Below are 15937 nucleotides of genomic sequence, written 5' to 3' on the forward strand. Positions count from 1 at the left end.
TCTGCACCTACTGCTGTTCTAGGACAGAGGAATTAATAGTTGTAGCATGGCAATTTCTGCCGGCGTCAAATGAGAAGCATTTATTCTATCTAGCACCACCGGTGTGTGAGGCATCTAGACATACACCTAGTGTACCTCATTTATGGATTGATTGCTCATGGATTACACAAACATACGAACCAGGAGCAGGAGTAGGCCATTTTGGCTCTCCAGCCTGCTCCGCCATTCAATAAGATCATGGCTGACCTGTTTGTGGCCTCAAAGCCACTATCCTGTCGACCCCTTTTCCCTTGTTAGTCAAGAATCTATTTATCTCTCTCTTAAAAATATTCAAGGACCCTGCTTCTACCATTCTCTGGGGAAGAAAGCTCCACAGAGTCACAACACTCAAGAGAAAGAAATTCTTCTCATCTCTGTCTTTAATGGGAGACCCCCTATTTTTAAACTGTGTCAGGCGGCACGGTGGCATAGTGGTTAGCACTGTTGCCTCACCGCGATGAGGACCCGGGTCCAATCCCACCCTCGGGTCACTGTCTGTGTGGAGTTTGTACATTCTCCCCATGTCTGCGTGGGTTTCACCCCCACAACTCAAAGATGGGCAGGGCAGGTGGATTGGCCACGCTAAATTGCCCCTTAATTGGAAAAGAATTTGGTACTGTAAATTTTTTTTTAAAAATGAATGGTGGAATCAGATTCAACAATAATCTTCAATAGGGAATTGGATAAAGTAAATAAATGTAAGAAGGTGCAGGGCTGTGGGAAGAGAATGGGACTAGTCTCTTTCAAAGAGCAGGCACAGGGATGATGGGCCAAATGGCTTATCGTGCTGAATTGTTCTATTTCCCATTTCCTTCATTCTCTGGACGATGACTTTTGCTGCCCTCTGCTCAACAAGGAACAAACCCAACTGGATATACTTTCTCACTGAATCTCAAGATCCAGATCACAGTCAAAACTTTCACAATGAATGCTGGATGGTCACCACAGTATTCCATTTAAGTGGAGACAAAAATAATTATTTTCTCTCAGAAGGTCATGAGTTGAACTCTGACCCCTGAACAGTTCTGCAAGCAAGGCCATTGAACATTTTTTAAGGTAGAGGTAGTTAGATTCTTGACTAACAAGGGGAGATGGGGTAGACAGGATAGTAGCAATGATGCCATGAACCAATCAGCCATGATCTTATTGAATGGTGGAGCAGGTTCGAGAGCCAAATGGCCTACTCCTTATTTCCAATCCTCACCTTCCCCCACATATCCAGCCAATTGTAGCTCCAAAATGCCAACCCCAGCAGAGATCAGCTGACTCAGCCTGTGACTGGCCAGTGCCATTAGACCTACCTTGAAGGGCATCTCACCCGTGTGAGATACCAGGTGGTTCCTCAGCTCCATCCGTCCTTTGAATGTCTTGTTACACTCGTGACAAGTGTAAATCTGATGGATAAAAGCAATTCAAACCCTAGTCAGAATTACATTGGTCTTCAGGAGGGAAGAGATTTAGTCAACCAATAGGCTTCTTCTCATCACACTGATATGTATTTATACAGCACTGATGTTCTGAGGCACTTCACACAAATCAGCATGGACATCGAGCATCAGTGAGGAGTTACACAAAATGTTGGGAAGTACAGTTGGAAGCACAAGTTTTCAGGAGATTTTAAAAGGTGACAGTCACAATTATAAGAGGAGTTCAAGGAGAAAGATGTCACAGCTGCTCAGCTAAGCCCAATGCCCAGGTACATGCAATGGGGTCTCAGCCTGCTGCTGCTGACACTTTGCTGCTCCCCTAGAAATTCAAGGAAAGGTTGCCAGCGCCGGGAGAACCCCATCAAGGAAAACTTTATTCGCTCTAGGCTGAGGAACCCAGCCATATCACTAACCCAGGTCTCCACACTCGGGGGTTTCGAGTCTCTCCACATTAACAAGATCCGTCTCCGGGCTACCAGAGAGGCAAAGGCCAACACCTCAGCCTCTTTCGCTTCCTGCACTCCCGGATCCTCCGACAGCCCAAATATCGCTATTGCTGGACTCGACTTCACCCGCGTGTCCAAAATCCTGGACATAGCCCTCGCAAAGCCCTGCCAGAATTCTTTAAGTGCCCAGAACATATGGACATGGTTCGTTGGACTTCCTGCACATCACTGTCCTCTATCCCAAAAAACATGCTCATTCTTGTCGTCGTCATGTGAGCCCGGTGCACCACTTTAAACTGAATTAAACTGAGCCTGGCACATGATGCAGACTGAGGCTTCCTCCACCTCCTGATATATGTCTGACACCTTCCCCTCTCCTACCCAGATGCCAGACACAACCCTGTCCTGTATCCTTTGAGGGGGTAACAGCGGAAACGTCCCCACCTGCTTTTTGAGAAAGTCCCGAACCTGGAGATATCTGAAAGCATTTCCCGGGGGCAGGCCGAACTTCTCCTCCAGTGCCTGCACGCTGGGGAAAGTCCCATCTATAAACAGGTCCCCCATCCTTCTAATGCCTGCCCTATACCAACCTTGAAACCCCACATCTATCCCGCCTGGAGCAAATCTATGGTTATTCCGTATCGGGGTCTAAACTGAGGCCCCCTCGTCCTTCCTGTTCCTTCTCCACTGACCCCTGACCCTCAGTGCCGCCGTCACCACCGGGCTGGTGGTGTATCGTGCCGGCGGGAACGGCAGTGGTGCCGTTACTAGTGCCCCTAGGCTGATGCCTTTGCATGGTGCCGCCTCTAGCCGCCCCCACGCCGACCCCTCCTCCATTACCCACTTCCTAATCATGACCACATTAGCCACCCAACAGTAGCTGCTGAAGTTCGGCAGTGCCAACCCCCCCCCCCCCGACGCTCCAAGAATAATCTTTTGACTCGCGGGGTTTTATTTGCCCACATAAAGCCCGTGATAATCCTGTTCACCCGCTTGAAAAAGGATTTGGGGATGAAAATGGGGAGGCACTGAAAAACGAACAGGTATCTGGGAAGAACCGTCATCTTCACAGTCTGCACTCTTCCCACCAGGGAAAGCGGGAGCATGTCCCACCATTTAAAGTCTCCCTCCATCTGCTCTACAAGCCGAGATAAGTTGAGCCTGTGTAGGGCATCTCAGTTCCTAGCCACCTGTATACCTAAATATCGAAAGCTCCTCTCCACTCTCTTGAGCGGGAGCTCCCCCAGTCTCTCCTCCTGGCTCTCTCCTCCTGGCCCCTAGCGTGGATTACAAACAGCTCACTTTTCCCCACGTTCAACTTGTACCCCGAGAAGCTCCCAAAGTCCTCCAGTATCCGCATGACCTCCACCATCCCCTCTAGTGGGTCCGAAATATACAACAGCGTAGAGGGAATCCCGGTGCTCTCTCTCCCTCCCCCCCCCCCCCCCCCCCCCCCCCCCGGAACCAGCCCCCTCCAGTTCCTTGAGGTCCTCAGTGCTATGGCCAACGGCTCAATTGCCAGGGCAAATAGCAACGGGGACAGGGGGCACCCCTGCCTCGTCCCTCAGTGCAACCTGAAATACTCTGACCTCAGCCGGTTCATGGACACACTCGCTACGGGGGCCTGATACAGTAGCTTGACCCACCTTATGAATCCCTCCCCGAATCCAAACCTACCTAACACTTCCCACAGGTACTCCCACTCTACCCTGTCAAAGGCCTTCTCCGCATCCATTGCAGCTACTACTTCTCCGTCCCCCCCCCTCCGAGGGCATCATAATATTCAGGAGCCTCCTCACATTTGTGTTCAACTGCCTGCCCTTGACGAAACCCGTCTGGTCCTCCTCGATCACTCCCGGGACACAGTCCTCTATTCTGGTGGACAGAATTTTTGCCAGCAATTTGGCATCTAAATTCAGGAGCGATATTGGCCTGTAGGACCCACACTGGAGCGGATCCTTCTCCTTCTTCAAAATGAGCGAGATCAATGCCTGCGACATCGTCGGGGGGAGGGTTCCTCTCTCCTTTGTCTCGTTAAAGGTTCTTAGCAGAAGTGGGCTCAGTAGCTCAGAGAACTTCTTATAAAATTCTACGGGGAAGCCGTCCAGATCCGGGGCCTTGCCCGAATGCATACTTGTCAGCCCCTTAATTACCTCCTCCAACTCAACCGGGGCCCCCAACCCCTCCACCCACTCGTCCACCCTTGGGAACCTCAATCGATCCATAAATTACTTCATCCCTTCCCCTCCCCTCGGGGGTTCTGACTCGTATAGCTTCCCATAGAACTCCTTAAAGACTTAATTGATCCTCTCTGGGCTCAACACCATGTTACCTTCTGATTTGTTATGTTCTAGGTGTAACATAAGAGGCTTCCTTGTGGTGCACTTGACAAAGGAAGGTTCAGGCGTGGGGATAACGTTTATTAAACTATTTACACTTCTATTACTCGGGTTCGACACTACTGCTAATCCTACTATAGCTACCCAGACTGACTAACCAGCTGTTGCAATCCACGTGGTGGGTGTAATATTGAATCAACCCTGTGTCTCTACTCACTGACTGTCTCCACTGGAAGGAGGCAGATCATGTGTGTGGTGTCCTTTATATATGGGTTGGAGTAATGCCCTCCTGTGGTGGTGTCACCTCTGTGTGTATCGTGAATGTTCATTGGTCATGTCCTATCTAACTGATCTATTGGTTGAGTGTGTGTGTGTGATGTCTCTTGTGCTCCCTCTAGTGTCTAGCTAGCCTACATGCATTTACATTGATGCACATCACCACATCCCCCCTTTTTATATGTTACATACTTTCTGCACACTTTGAGAAAATTGAACAAAGAACAGGTAGATAAGGTAAGGTATATTCAAGTCACGGGAACAGTGATTAAACAATAAGTCCAAATCATTTGTGCGAGTCCAAAAACCATCAATCATCATGGTCAAATGTCTCTCTTGGTTATGGACGCCATCAATATCCCTGTGCCACAGGAACCAAGAAGTGGTCAAATCACTTTGCTGTATGATTTGGAGTCCCTTTCTTTTTTCAATGTTTGTGATGGTTCTAGCCGTTGAAGAGGTACCATCAACAGTATCATTCGAGGTCATGGATGTGCCATATGTTGAAGTTGGATAAGACTGTACATACTGGTTCTGGCCACATGCTGTGCTGGAAGGGTGATCCTGCTGAGAACCGTTGAAGCTTGTCGAATTGGAAACAGAATTGCGGCTCGCATAAATACCTGGTGATGGTGTGAAACTAGAACCTTGCATCTGATAGGAATATGCCGTCTGGCCAGGCTGGGGTGCAGCAAATCCTGGGCTGTAACTAAGGCATCCAGTCTGTAGTGCAGATTGCGCTTGCGGTAGTCCTCCTTCGGTCTTGATTCCATTAGTGGGCAATCCGTAGTGCCGGCCTGTTTGAGAATATGCTGCATAGACTGCTGGCTGCTGCATGCCTGAAAACTGGGTTTGACCAGCATGAGCTGTCGTTGGCTGCACTGCTGATGTGGAAAAGAATGTGTGGATATAGCTGTGGTGAAAATTGGTGTATTCCTCTTGGACTGTAGCCGCTGCTTGTTATTACTGACCCAGTGTAACTGTTAAGTGATCCATCTGCTGTCACCGTGAGCGTGCCATCACTGAGGTTACGGCACTACCTGTCTGGAGTAAAGTCCGGCTTACGTGAATCAGAGTCGGCGTTTGGTTGCTCCCCATCTGGAGTCTGGTCTGTTTTAATTGAGTCAGTGTTAGTTTGTTGATACTCCCCGTCCGGAGTCTTAGCAGGTTCACTGGAGTCAGCTGAGATTTCTTGAAGCTGCACGTCTGGAGTCGGAACATGCAGGAATGCATTGATTTGTGGAGAGGTTCGAGCGAATGAGGGTAGACGTATCGTGGTGTCACCGGAGTCACCAGTGGTCTCACAGTGATCGTCGAGTGCCTCTGTACACACTAGCTGAGGTCTGTCACTTTGCACATCTTGCATGAGAAGTGGGATGCTGTTGTCACTCGTCTCACATACCGTGGGTAGAGCCTCAGTAGCTGCTTGTTGTTCACTTGGGTTGGGTAAATTGTCAGAGTCTTCATCTGGTGGTGCAAACAATGTGGGTGGACTGTCATTGTCTTGCTGTTGTCCTTCTTTTGGGCTTGGACGGTCATCGTCGCTTTGTTCTTCACTGTAGCACGATAGACCGTCATGGTTGTCCTGCTGTGCACTGGAACATGGTAGACTGTCATAGTCTTCTTGCTGTTTACTTGAGCATGGCAGACTTGCATAGTCTGCCGCTAGTTGGTCAGAGGAGGTTGCTAGACCCTCATGGTTTTGTTCCTGCAAGGACTGCGCTCTGGAGTTTTGCATTTCTTCTATCGTGGAGTCTGTCCACGAGCTCGCTGTGGAGGCTTGTGACACTGGAGTCACTTCTTGTTCTTGCAAGGACTGCGCTTTGGAGTCTTGCGTTTCTGCAATTGTGGTGTCTGTCCACGAGCTCGCTGTGGGGGCTTGTGGCACTGGAGTCACTTCTTGTTCATGCAAGGATTGCGGTGTGGAGTCTTGCCTGTCTTCTTTCGTAGAGTCGGGAACCCTGAGTGGTGCGTGGACCACGCTGTGTGTGGCAGCAGGCCGCTCTCTGTGGGCTTGTACCGCTCTCTGTCTCTTGGTGTCAGGCCGCAGCATAATCCTGCACTCGCGAGTCGGGATGTCATATCTGCTGGGCTGAAGATCCTCAAATCCGAAGAACTCGTCGTCGGGGTCGTCAATGTGCAACACGTCTAGCTGCGGTTTGGATTTGGTACTGGGGTAGCCTCCCAAGGTGAAAGGTTCGTCTGAGTCGTTGTCTTCTAGGACCATATCAGCACTGTTTGTGTCGGAGCTGGCACTGGGCTCGCGAGGTCCAGAGAAAAGTAAAGGTCGGTATCGAAGTATTCAAGGTCGGAATCATCAGTTTGGGCGTAGGTAACTGCTTGTTGCAGGGTTCTTCGGAGGTTAATTTCATTTCCTGGTTCAATTTGAGGCATTGTGCTGTCATTCCAGGTGAAAGAAGGTTGTTTTACGGCTGTAAAAGATTTTTTCTTTGATTTGGGACGTTTCCCCTTTAAATGGGCGTGGTCCGGGGCCTCTGACGCCATGATGCATGTGACCTCATACGTAGGAAGCGAAATCGCGGAACTTCCGGGTGCGGCGATGACCAGCTGAGTCGCACGTTTCGGCAGCTCCCTGTGAAACGGACTTTTGGGCTCTTGATAGGAGCCCCAACGGCAATTTTAACGGCTGAAAACACCGTGCGGTAAACCAGAAGGGTGTTCCCCCTGGACACGGATGGAAAAAGGAGAGGAAAGTGGCCGGATTGCAGCGGATCCTTTGGAACAACGGCAAGGAAGGCAAGCAGAAACCAAGATGGCGTCGGAAGGTGGCAGTTTCATATGGGGCCCTGAACAACAAGAGTTTTTGAAACGCTGCGTGGAGGAGATAAAAAAGGAAATGAAGAAAGAGTTGTTGGCCCCGATATTACAGGCGATTGAAGGGCTGAAAGAGGAACAAAAGACCCAGGAGCAGGAGCTTCGGGTCGTGAAGGCGAAAGCAGCAGAGAATGAAAACGACATACAGGGCCTGGTGGTGAAGTCGGAGATACAGGAGGCACACCAGAAACGATCTGTGGAGAGGTTGGAGGCACTGGAAAATAACGCAAGGAGGAACAACTTGAGGATTCTTGGCCTTCCTGAAGGTGTGGAGGGGGCGGACGTCGGGGCATATGTGAGCACGATGCTGCACTCGTTAATGGGAGTGGAGGCCCCGACGGGTCCGTTGGAGGTGGAGGGAGCATACCGAGTTATGGTGCGAGGACCGAGAGCAGGAGAAGCTCCCAGAGCCATAGTGGTGAGATTTCTCCGTTTTAAGGATAGAGAAATGGTCCTTAGATGGGCGAAGAAAACTCGGTGTAGTAAATGGGAGAACGCGGTGATCCGCGTCTATCAAGATTGGAGTGCGGAGGTGGCGAGAAGGAGGGCGAGCTTTAATCGGGCCAAAGCGGTACTTCACAAAAAAAAGATAAAGTTTGGAATGCTGCAACCGGCAAGACTGTGGGTCACATATCAAGGGAGGCACCACTACTTTGAGACGGCGGATGAAGCGTGGACTTTTATTGTAGAAGAAAAATTGGAATGATTGGACTACGAAAATGAACGTTTGGACAAAGTGGTGGGACGAGTGGGGGGGGGGGGGGGGGGGCGAAGAGGGATTGTATTGTATGATTAATCCTGCGGTATGGTAACTTTTCTTTCTCCCACAGGTGGTGATGGGGGGAGGTGGGGAGGGAGAGGAGATGGGGCGTTGGCCATGGGAGGCGGGGCCGAGGGAGAGGCGCGGGCTTGGTTCCCGCGCTATGATAATTATGGCGGGAATAGAGAAGCAGGAAGGAGGGGGCACCGCACGGGGCGAGCCGTGATCACGGGGGGAAGCCGAGGTCAGCCAGAGTTTGCTGACTTCTGGGAGCAACATGGGGGGAGTAATTACGCTAGCGGGGGGTCTAGCGGGGGGGGGGGGGGAGGGGGGAATTACTGGGTTGCTGCTGCTGGGGAAAGGGGGGAGTGGGTGCGGGAAAGGATGGGCGGGGGGGCACCGTCTGGGAGAAATACAGCCGCGTGGGAACTGGGCGAGAAGCTGGAAAAAGATGATGGCTAACCGGCAAGGGGGGGGGGGGGGGAAGCCCCCCAACTCGGCTGATCACGTGGAACGTGAGGGGGCTTAACGGGCCGATAAAGAGGGCACGAGTACTCGCACACCTTAAGAAACTTAAAGCAGATGTGGTCATGTTACAGGAAACGCACCTGAAACTGATAGATCAGGTTAGGTTGCGCAAAGGATGGGTAGGGCAGGTGTTCCATTCGGGGCTGGATGCGAAAAACAGGGGGGTGGCTATATTAGTGGGGAAGCGGGTAATGTTCGAGGCAAAGACTATAGTGGCGGATAACGGGGGCAGATACGTGATGGTGAGTGGCAAATTACAGGGAGAGATGGTGGTGTTGGTAAACGTGTATGCCCCGAATTGGGACGATGCCAATTTTATGAGGCGAATGCTAGGACGCATCCCAGACCTAGAGACCGGAAAGCTGATAATGGGGGGAGACTTTAACACGGTGTTGGAACCAAGGCTGGATAGGTCGAAGTCCAGGACTGGTAGGAGGCCGGCAGCAGCCAAGGTGCTTAAGGATTTTATGGAGCAGATGGGAGGGGTGGACCCGTGGAGATTCAGTAGACCTAGGAGTAAGGAGTTCTCGTTTTTCTCCTATGTCCATAAAGTCTATTCACGCATAGACTTTTTTGTGTTGGGTAGGGCATTGATCCCGAGGGTGAGGGGAACGGAATATACGGCTATAGCCATTTCGGATCATGCCCCACACTGGGTAGACTTGGAGATAGGGGAGGAAACAAGAGGGCGTCCACCCTGGAGAATGGATATGGGACTAATGGCGGATGAGGGGGTGTGCTTAAGGGTGAGGGGATGCATTGAAAAGTACTTGGAACTCAATGACAATGGGGAGGTTCAGGTGGGAGTGGTCTGGGAGGCGTTGAAGGCGGTGGTTAGGGGGGAGCTGATATCAATAAGGACACATAAAGGGAAGCAGGAGAGTAAGGAACGGGAGCGGTTGTTGCAAGAACTTTTGAGGGTGGACAGACAGTATGCGGAAGCACCGGAGGAGGGACTGTATAGGGAAAGGCAAAGGCTGCATGTGGAATTTGACTTGCTGACCACAGGCACTGCAGAGGCACAATGGAGGAAGGCGCAGGGTGTACAGTATGAATATGGAGAGAAGGCGAGCAGATTGCTGGCACACCAATTGAGGAAAAGGGGAGCAGCGAGGGAAATAGGGGGGGTGAGAGACGAAGATGGAGAGACGGAGCGGGGAGCGGAGAGAGTGAATGAAGTGTTCAAGACATTTTATAAAAAATTGTATGAAGCTCAACCCCCGGATGGGAGGGAGAGAATGATGGAGTTTTTGGATCGGCTGGAAATTCCCAAGGTGGAAGAGCAGGAAAGGATGGGATTGGGAGCACAGATCACGGTAGAAGAAGTGGTGAAAGGAATTAGGAACATGCAGACGGGAAAGGCCCCGGGACCGGACGGATTCCCAGTTGAATTTTACAGAAAATATTTGGACTTGCTCGCCCCGCTACTGACGAGGACCTTCAACGAGGCAAAGGAAAGGGGACAACTGCCCCCGACTATGTCAGAAGCAACGATATCGCTTCTTTTAAAGAAGGAAAAGGATCCGCTACAATGCGGGTCCTACAGACCAATCTCCCTCCTCAATGTAGATGCCAAGGTCTTGGCCAAGGTAATGGCAATGAGAATAGAGGAATGTGTCCCGGGGGTGGTTCATGAAGACCAAACTGGGTTTGTGAAGGGGAGACAGCTGAACACGAACATACGGAGGTTGTTAGGCGTAATGATGATGGCCCCACCAGAGGGTGAAACGGAGATAGTAGTGGCGATGGATGCCGAGAAAGCATTTGATAGAGTGGAGTGGGATTATCTGTGGGAGGTGTTGAGGAGATTTGGGTTCGGAGAGGGGTATGTTAGATGGGTGCAGCTGTTGTATAGGGCCCCAGTGGCGAGTGTGGTCACGAATGGACGGGGATCGGCATATTTTCGGCTCCACAGAGGGACAAGGCAGGGATGTCCTCTGTCCCCATTACTGTTTGCACTGGCGATTGAGCCCCTGGCGATAGCGCTGAGAGGTTCCAAGGGATGGAGGGGAATACTTAGGGGAGGAGAAGAACACCGGGTATCTTTATATGCGGATGATCTGCTACTATATGTGGCGGATCCAGCGGAGGGGATGCCAGAAATAATGCGGATACTTGGGGAGTTTGGGGATTTTTCAGGGTATAAATTGAACATGGGAAAGAGTGAGCTGTTTGTGGTGCATCCAGGGGAGCAGAGTAGAGAAATAGAAGACCTACCGTTGAGGAAGGTAACAAGAGACTTTCGTTACCTGGGGATCCAGATAGCTAAGAATTGGGGCACATTGCACAGGCTAAATTTGACGCGGTTGGTGGAACAGATGGAGGAAGATTTCAAGAGATGGGACATGGTAGCATTGTCAATGGCAGGGAGGGTGCAGGCAGTTAAGATGGTGGTCCTCCCGAGATTCCTTTTTGTGTTTCAGTGTCTCCCAGTGGTGATCACGAAGGCTTTTTTCAAAAGGATAGAAAAGAGTATTATGGGTTTTGTTTGGGCCGGGAAGACTCCGAGAGTGAGGAAGGGATTCTTACAGCGTAGTAGGGATAGGGGGGGGCTGGCACTACCGAGCCTAAGTGAGTATTATTGGGCCGCTAATATTTCAATGGTGAGTAAGTGGATGGGAGAGGAGGAAGGAGCGGCGTGGAAGAGATTAGAGAGGGCGTCCTGTAGGGGGACCAGCCTGCAGGCTATGGTGACAGCCCCATTGCCGTTCTCACCAAGGAACTATACCACGAGTCCGGTGGTGGTAGCTACACTGAAGATTTGGGGACAGTGGAGACGACATAGGGGAAAGACCGGAGCACTGGGGGGGTCCCCGATAAGAAACAACCATAGGTTTGCCCCGGGGGGAATGGATGGGGGATATGGAATGTGGCAAAGAGCAGGTATAACGCAATTGAAAGATCTATTTGTGGATGGGAAGTTTGCGAGTCTGGGAGCGCTGACCGAGAAATATGGGTTGCCCCAAGGGAATGCATTCAGGTACATGCAATTGAGGGCATTTGCGAGGCAGCAGGTGAGGGAATTCCCGCAGCTCCCGACACAAGAGGTGCAGGACAGAGTCATCTCAAAGAAATGGGTGGGGGACGGTAAGGTGTCGGATATATATAGGGAATTGAGAGACGAAGGGGAGACTATGATGGACGAACTAAAAGGGAAATGGGAAGAAGAGCTAGGGGAGGAGATTGAGGAGGGGATGTGGGCAGATGCCCTAAACAGGGTAAACTCGTCGTCCTCGTGCGCCAGGCTAAGCCTGATTCAGTTTAAGGTATTACACAGGGCACATATGACTGGAACACGGCTCAGTAAATTTTTTGGGGTGGAGGATAGGTGTGCGAGGTGCTCGAGAAGCCCAGCGAATCATACCCATATGTTTTGGTCATGCCCGGCACTACAGGGGTTTTGGATGGGGGTGACAAAGGTGCTTTCGAAAGTAGTAGGAGTCCGGGTCGAACCAAGCTGGGGGTTGGCTATATTTGGGGTTGCACAAGAGCCGGGAGTGCAGGAGGCGAAAGAGGCCAATGTTTTGGCCTTTGCGTCCCTAGTAGCCCGGCGCAGAATATTGCTAATGTGGAAAGAAGCCAAGCCCCCGGGGGTGGAGACCTGGATAAATGATATGGCGGGGTTCATAAAGTTAGAGCGGATTAAGTTCGTCCTAAGGGGGTCGGCTCAAGGGTTTACAAGGCGGTGGCAACCGTTCGTCGAATATCTTGCGGAAAGATAGATAGGGGAGAACAAAGAAGGCAGCAGCAGCAGCCCAGAACTTGGGGGGTGGGGGGTGGGGGGGGGGGGGGGGGGTGGCCTGAGACAAGACAGTTGCCAATTAGGGCTAGTTTTTATTTTTGTTATTTAATATTTATTTATTTGTTGTTTTCTTTTGTTCTTGTTTAAATAAAAAAGGTCATTATTATCTGTATTGTTATAATGTTGTGTAAAGGATGCACAATGTACTGTGTTGGTTGACCAAAAATTTTCAATAAAATATTATTTAAAAAAAAAGGAAGCGAAATCGCTGTTCCTGTACCGATGGCTGTTTTCGTGATTGCGCATGCGCGGTGTCTCACGCATGCGCAAACGGACCTTCCCGTTCTGTGTGCTTCTCGCGCAACTGTGCAAGTGCAGTCCCTTTAGAAAGATGGCCGCCGATCAAAACAGTTCTCTGCTCCGGGATCTCGGCCTCGTGGTGAGTACTGGCGCTTCTCTTACCTTTTCTTGCTGGTTGGAGTGTGTTTTCCTCACAGTATTTGCCGAATTTGTCCAGGACTGCCTGGAAGTTACTCCTGTTTTGCCCCTTGGAGAACGTGAATTTTTAAAAGATTTCTTCAGCTCTGGCACCGGCGATGGTGAGCAGAAGCTCTGTCTTTTCAGCATCGGCCACGTCTTCTAGTTCGGCTGCTACAGGAAGATTTCAAACATTTGCCGGAATACCCGCCAGTTTTCGCGGAGATCGCCGTGGCACTGGAGCTGCTGCGGAATCCGGATCTCGAACATCTTGCCTGGGTATCGTTGCTGGTTGTCACTGTACGCTGAGGTGTGGCTATATGGATTGAAACAGTTGAGTCCTGGTACCATGATTTGTTATGTTCTAGGTGTAACACAAGCGACTTCCTTGTGGTGCACTTGACAAGGGAAGGTTCAGACGTGGAGATAACTTCAACACGTTTATTAAACTATTTACACTTCTATTACTCGGGTTCGACACTACTGCTAATCCTACTATAGCTACCCAGACTGACTAACCAGTTGCTGCAATCCACGTGGTGGGTGTAATATTGAATCAACCCTGTGTCTCTACTCACTGACTGTCTCCACTGGAAAGAGGGAGATCATGTGTGTGGAGTCCTTTATATATGGGTTGGTGTAATGCCCTCCTGTGTCACCTCTGTGTGTATAGTGAATGTCCATTGGTCATGTCCTATCTAACTGATCTATTGGTTGAGTCTGTGTGTGTGATGTCTATTGTGCTCCCGAGTGTCTAGCCAGCCTACATGCATTTACATTGATGCACATCACCACACCTTCCTTTTCCCGCACTCCCCCGATCTCCCTGGCCGCCTCCCTCCTGCGAAGTTGGTGTGCCAGCATCCTACTTGCCTTCTCCCCATAGTCGTAGACTGCCCCCTTCACTTTCCTCAACTGTGCCTCCACCTTCCCCGTGGTGTGGTAGCACTCTTGACTGAGTCAGAGTGTTGTAGCTTTGAGCTCCATCTCCAGAGACGCAAGCATATAATTTAATTTTACACTCCAGCACTGCATTGGTTTTTCAGAACAGTTGAAGTCCTATTTGCTCCCTCAGGAGGAAGTAAAAGATCCCATAGCACTATTCTGAAGAACAGGGGAATTCTCCTCTGGGTCCTGGCAGTATTTAAACCTCAACCAATATCATAAAAACAAATTATCCATTATCTCATTCCTGTTTCCAGGACCATACATTGCTTAGCTGCTACATGTCATACATTACAACAGTGACTATACTTCAAAAAGTAATTGTTGTAAAGCACTCTAGAAGGTGCTTGGACAGCACGGTAGCACAAGTGGATAGCACTGTGGCTTCACAGCGTCAGGGTCCCAGGTTCGATTCCCCGCTGCGGAGTCTGCACGTTCTCCCCATGTCTGCATGGGTTTCCTCCGGGTGCTCCGGTTTCCTCCCACAATCCAAAGATGCGCAGGTTAGGTGGATTGGCCATGATAAATTGCCCTTAGTGACCAAAAGTTATTGGGTTACGGGGATAGTGAGGGCTTAAGTGGGTCGGTGCAGACTCGATGGGCCAAATGGCCTCCTTCTGCATTGTATGTTCTATGTTTTTATGTTATGGTCCTAGGCTGGTGAGAGGTGCCAAATAAATGCAGGTTTTCCTTTCCCTGTTTCCAATAATTTCCATGAATCTCAAGCCCCCCCACCCCCCGAGCATGGCCAATCCACCTACCCTGCACATCTTTGGGCTGTGGGGGGTGAGGCCCACGCAGACACGGGGAGAACGTGCAAACTCCACACGAACAGTGACCCGGGGCCAGGATCGAACCCGGGTCCTCAGCGCCGTGAGGCAGCAGTGGTAACCACTGCACCATCGTGTCGCCCCATAAATCTAAAGTTGCTGATAGCAACAGGTCTCGGTTCCAATTTAGGACGTATCCACCTGTGAGGCAACTAAATGCAACACTTTCCAGGCCCACATAGTTCAAGCAAACTAGCAAAATAGGACATGCAAGTACAACTTCAAGACCAGATATTGGTGTCAGATATAGATTATTGTTAAAACTTGTTTGGTCTGGCACCCATAATTTGATTAACACAAATTTACACAAAAGTACACAGCAATTTAAAAAACATGTTGAAAAACCTAGTTTGCATACCATGCCTGCCCTGGTCATGCAGTTCCTGGCCTCATGTTTAAGTAAGTTTTCTTTCCTGAAGTAACACTTTCCACATTTGCTGCATTTAAACGGTTTCTCTCCTGTATGTCTCCTGAAGGCAAAACAACTATATTAGGAATGTGTTAGTTTGTATGAGAGCCACCCCAACAGTAAATAAAGACTGTCTCAACATTGGAGACACAAACAGGTTAGTTAGCAATTTAAACTCCGATGAAAGTTTTGGGTGTTTCAATAAAAGTTCTCTCTCCAAACCATTAACTTCTGACTGACCTGCTCGAATTTTATTTAAGATATCCAGCATTAATGGGAGAGGAGCGGGAAGGCGGGAATGGGGAGGACAGTTGAGCTCAACACTGACAGTTGGAACTATCCTGAATTCACTTCGACAGTTTTGGAACTGTGTGCAGTTCTGGCCACATTTAAGTCCAGGAAGTGGTGCAGAGAACCATGAGACTGATACCCAGCATCATACATCAGAGGTTGTGAGGAAAGATAACTGAGCTCTTTAGCTGAGAGCAAGTGGTTTGGTTGAGTGGATGGAGAAGTGGCAAATGGAATTCAACCCGGAAAAATATGAGGCTATGTATTTGGGGAGGGCAAACAAAACAAGGGAATACTCAATAAATGGGAATATATTGAGATTGGTTGAGGAAATGAGATAACTCGGAGTGTGTCATAACCCCTTTGAGGACCACGGGAAACCATCATTGATCTTCCCATTGGACTCGTGGAGTACGAGCTTGCCAGATAAGGGGCGGAAGGCCACCCGCCTGTGGCTCGTCATGTATGGATATAAAAGCCGGCCCCAAAACAGGGCCTAGACAGACTAGTCCTCCCAGCAAGGATTGTATTGGGAGCGTGATGCTGCAGATCTTTGTACATAGTTAAAATAAATTAATGTTCAATTTCTGCCT

At 50.0% G+C, this 15937-nt stretch overlaps 1 protein-coding gene across 3 annotated transcripts in view; it reads right to left on the reverse strand.

The window, feature by feature from the left end:
- Positions 1-15937, reverse strand: part of LOC140392638 (telomere zinc finger-associated protein-like) — a 46065-nt gene that overhangs the window by 16852 nt on the left and 13276 nt on the right. For all 3 annotated transcript variants that reach the window (XM_072478088.1, XM_072478086.1, XM_072478087.1), the window contains 2 exons: positions 15003-15114; positions 1341-1433 (listed from right to left, as the gene is read on the reverse strand). In XM_072478088.1, coding sequence (XP_072334189.1) covers positions 1341-1433; positions 15003-15114 — 205 coding nt within the window. The remainder of the gene's footprint in view (positions 1-1340; positions 1434-15002; positions 15115-15937) is intronic.

The sequence above is a fragment of the Scyliorhinus torazame genome, chromosome 16 (genome assembly GCF_047496885.1).
Source record: "Scyliorhinus torazame isolate Kashiwa2021f chromosome 16, sScyTor2.1, whole genome shotgun sequence".
Lineage (NCBI taxonomy): Eukaryota > Metazoa > Chordata > Chondrichthyes > Carcharhiniformes > Scyliorhinidae > Scyliorhinus > Scyliorhinus torazame.